This window comes from Penicillium arizonense (assembly GCF_001773325.1).
Source record: "Penicillium arizonense strain CBS 141311 chromosome Unknown PENARI_contig102, whole genome shotgun sequence".
Lineage (NCBI taxonomy): Eukaryota > Fungi > Ascomycota > Eurotiomycetes > Eurotiales > Aspergillaceae > Penicillium > Penicillium arizonense.
The window spans coordinates 12166-16385 of record NW_019173379.1 but is presented as its reverse complement, the minus strand read 5'-3'; the positions used below and the strand labels follow the sequence as shown (position 1 = coordinate 16385).

At 47.8% G+C, this 4220-nt stretch overlaps 2 protein-coding genes across 2 annotated transcripts; both read left to right on the top strand.

Annotated features, from left to right (window-relative positions):
* Positions 1-16: 16 nt before the first annotated feature.
* Positions 17-332, top strand: PENARI_c102G07735 (uncharacterized protein; the record flags this gene model as incomplete). Its single annotated transcript, XM_022637844.1, has 2 exons — positions 17-190; positions 279-332. Coding segments are annotated over 2 exons (228 nt in total), but the record flags the coding sequence as incomplete, so codon positions are not given.
* A 1617-nt stretch (positions 333-1949) lies between these two features.
* On the top strand, positions 1950-2855 carry PENARI_c102G04953 (uncharacterized protein; the record flags this gene model as incomplete). The annotated part of the gene is made up of 2 exons (XM_022637842.1): positions 1950-2343; positions 2734-2855. Coding segments are annotated over 2 exons (516 nt in total), but the record flags the coding sequence as incomplete, so codon positions are not given.
* Between the last annotated feature and the right edge of the window lie 1365 nt (positions 2856-4220).

Genomic DNA, 4220 nt, shown 5'->3' with positions numbered 1-4220 from the left:
CGGGCCAATCCGAGAGGTTGCACACATTGTGCCACTCGATTCTGGGGCGCCTGATAGCGAAACAACACGGTCTCCTCACCAGATGTCCTTCACTAGCCCTCGGTGTGCTCCAACTTCCACGTCTGTATTCCCTTCAGATTTCGAGTACGGCAATGATTCTCAGACAAGCTACCTCTCTACTCCAAGCTCTGTGTGTATGGAGCATTACTTTCTTAGTGGCCTGGACTATCAGTCCTATCTGACAGACCCTTCGCAAGAAATACTAGCCCATCGACTAGAACATCCCCCAACAAAAGCCCGGCTTCGAATTGAAACATTCAGAGAGTCCGTGAACGTTGATGGATTCAATCAGGCCCTGGAGGGATGTGCGTGGTACTAATGTTAGAGACCCTTCTCGGTCGGTAGCGATAGTCGATGTTCTTCAACAACAGAGAGCACAAAGCGCGAGTGATTGTCAAAGTTTCTGCCGGCATTAAGCTACTCAAGACAAATATTGCCACCCTCATAGCCAAGCCAAATCCAGGGTAGATTCTACGGCTCTCTTGGGCCGGATTTAGGTACGCCACTACGTCAGTGGCATCTCCATTTCCCTTCCCTTTTTTTTAGTTCCCTACAGATGAGAACCAAAGGTTCAATAAAACATCAGTTGTATTTTTACTTTTTTGTTTTTGTTTTTGTAAACTAAACATACCTATGTGATTTTACAGCAATAGGATCGATCCAAATCCGTTTCACTACTTCCAACCACTCCTCGAAATACGTTAGTATTTATGTAAATATATTTTACTTGCAATGTACGTACGGAGAACTTAACGCTTGTTGCCCCTTTCTCCTCTCCGCCCCCCTTTTTCCTTCTTAGGATTAAATATCAACTACAGCAGTGACTCTTCCACCATCGGTCTTCGGGTCATCATTTAAACCTTCCCTTCTGCCCTATCTGTCTGGATCAGTCTGAATTCTTTCATCCCGAGGCGCTGAAGCTCAATATCCCATCTGGTACCTCCTCTGACCAAGTATGGAAATGGAACGGCCACAGATTGGCTCTGGAGATGAACTACAAGCTAAGGCATTCCCATAGTTGTGTGCCACAAGGACACAACATGATATCTTGTCTAGTCCATCCTCTGTATGCAGACGTGACGTACCGTTCACAGATACTATCAGCTGATCGATCTCGCCCATCAGGAGACCCCAAAATTCGGCTTCCCATATCAAGAGTGTGCAGTGACGTATCGTGATCACAATACGGTTTTATAGCAGGTTGTAAAATGGGATCAGAACCGAAATGCTTTGCTTGCAATGGGAACCCGGGGGGGTGGCAAGCTCTACTATTTTCCTTCCTTACTTCCCGCCGATGAAGCACTATTCTGGATATAGCCGAGAAAACGACTCACGAAATGAGTTTAAATCTAAAATTTTCACCGTCATGGCCATCATATCTCGCCAATGACTTTGCACATCGTATGTTGAACTACGTTGACACATGGCTCATCTTTTATAATATGAAGGTATGAACGGGTCTAGAAGATGAACAGGAATGCTAACTCCTTTTAAACAAAGAAAACAAAGAGCCGGTCCTAATGAACATGTTTCGACGCAGTGGTGAAATCATGTGGAATTGCCAACAAAAAGGTGCTCCTATTGCTGTGTTCAATTCAAAGTCGTTGACTGTGCATAGCCACCTTTCCAAAAGTGCATCAACAAATGGGGGCCTTGTTGATCTTCAAACATTTGACTTAGGCGATTGGCGGGAGTCTGAGGCCAGCTCAACGGACTGAGCAATGCGTCATAAACATATGGTTATTTCTTGATGCAACGGTAGGATCTTTTTCAGTTGACTGGATATTGAAAGGGTCTTCTAAACTCAACAAACCTAGACCTGCGAATCCACTTACTGCTGTCCATTTGACCAGTTCCTTACCGCTTCTTCCACTTGCTTTAGCATCACCATGTCCCCACGTAACCCATCGGGCTGGCCAGAATGGGAGGAGAAGATCTGGTGCCCTGGCTGGATGCTCATCGAGCGCTGCCTGTGGAAAGCCCGCTCCGACACATATTATGACCAATATTGGGTGGATCGAAGCGTTGAATCTTTACAAGGGAAAAAGTACCATATTCTGCGGAAGCAGAGGCGCACTGGCGCCAAATCTTCCCAGAATCCAGGCAAACCAAAGCGAGCAGGCGTCGTACGACGCTCCGTGGTCGATAGCGCTTCACAGTCGAATCTTTCAGCCAAGACCCCTGCCCAAAGGAACATCGACAAATGGTTTCAAACAATTCTAGCGGCCGATCCTAACCTGCCTGACGGCAGCAAAAACCCAACTCAAACGAACCCTATTTCAGGTACGAAACACTTAATCTTCTCATATTACATGCTGACCCTTTGTCACAGACCACGTGACGCCAGCACCGCTTCCGTGCCGGCCTAAAAGTACACGATCGTCATCCTGGAGGTGGGACTATGTGCATCGTGTCTGTGCTGCCAAGAAGCTGAGATACCGGCGAATAGAGCGTCCACTTTAGCAGCATTCATCGGCTGGATAGCTACATTGCGATGTCCAAGGAACAGTGGCCAACTATCTTGAAAAACAAGTCCTGGTGCATGTTCCTACATCAAAGGCGGTGATCAGCAATGAAGCCTCAGCATGAGGAATACAAGCGTAGTTGTATATCGTTCCATGTATTCCGTAGAGGAAGTAGCAATCGCCTTTCTTTGGAATGACAATAATATAGAGGATGTCCCAAAGTCAAAGGACTCGAGCACGATGGTGGTGCCCTTGGAACAGGCCCGCCTACACATTTTCATCCTTGTTATGCAAAACCAGGAGGATTTCATTGGAGTGGTTATGTGGCCCGGTAAGTACTGCGGACAGCGTATAAGGATTTACGATACTATGAGTGTTCCCGTAGGGAGACAGGACATGGTAGCAAGGGGGCTCTGGTCGAATGGAAATACGGCATTCTTGTTGGCTCATGGTAATACGTCTGCTTGGATTTGATAGGATCGATGGTCGAAAGCAGGGTAATCTTTGGTGTGAAGCGTACGATTTGTTTTGACCTACACCCAAGTCAGGAGGAAATTAGTTTGACAGACCGTGGAATCACGAGCGCAGCTGTCGATCATTAGCGGAACCACAAATCATTCGACCGCTTAGTTTGGACGACCCATGGAATCGCCTGCTCGGTGAGAGAATGTGGTCGTCATAAAGATTCAGGCCCGGGCTTCTGCCCCACTTGCTTCTAGGTTGCTAGTGATTAAGCCCTACAGCCCAAAAGAGAAGCCCAGAGAATCGGGGCAGAATTACGACAGTCTCGACCTGCTCATGTAGGGCTTTTGGAACAGACCAGCAGTTTACTAGAAAGGTTCTCGCTCGCTACAGTCGTAATCAAGATGCGGAGGGTGATTGAGATAAAGTTTAGGGGCCGCAGGAGGGCCGGCCCACAACCTCAACCATCTTCGGGAGCCAATCGGTTCCTCGGTTTTAGTGCAAAAACCGGAGATATTTTTACATAAGCTCATTCTGTTCATGATTGGCATAGTTTCTACAAGCTCTCTGCTAGACATATCGGACTGGCCATTGAATGCGGCTGATGATGGGGTTGTGTCGGATTCAAAGAGAGTACAATCTCTACGGGGAAGCTTTACGCAGGACAGAAGACATAGCTTCTAGAACGTTCTACAGACCAGATAGACAAGCAGCTTGCCACTTGACAGGAGAATTACTCTCCTGTGACAGGAACCAGGAAAGCATAACCACGGATCGGGATTTAGCCTACCATTCTATTGCCAGAATTCTGCGTGATATTCCAAATACCTCACCTGCCTGGACCGTACCTCGACCGTACCTCCCAAGCAACAAAGCTGTGTTCCATCGGACACTGACGGCCATCAGGCTTGGGCTTGTGGATCGTGTCTGGACCTTTGCAAATCCTTCATTTCTTCTCCGGGCCATAAATAGAACCTCCTTGATCTACTGTCCCGTGGGTCGTCGCTGGGATCTGCATCGCAGAACCGTACCTGCGTCTGTCTAAATTCACGCGTGGTGTTTGATTGGTCCGACTCGTGCCTCTTGTGTCCAAGTCCTCATCAGAATGTGATAGTAGCGTTGCAATCTCGCGAGGGGGGGCGCGATCACGAGAACCTAGCTCGTGGGCCTGGTTGCACATTTTACATGGTTGTCCTAGGCTCGGTTTCCTATGGAGGCTTTCCAATAAGCTCT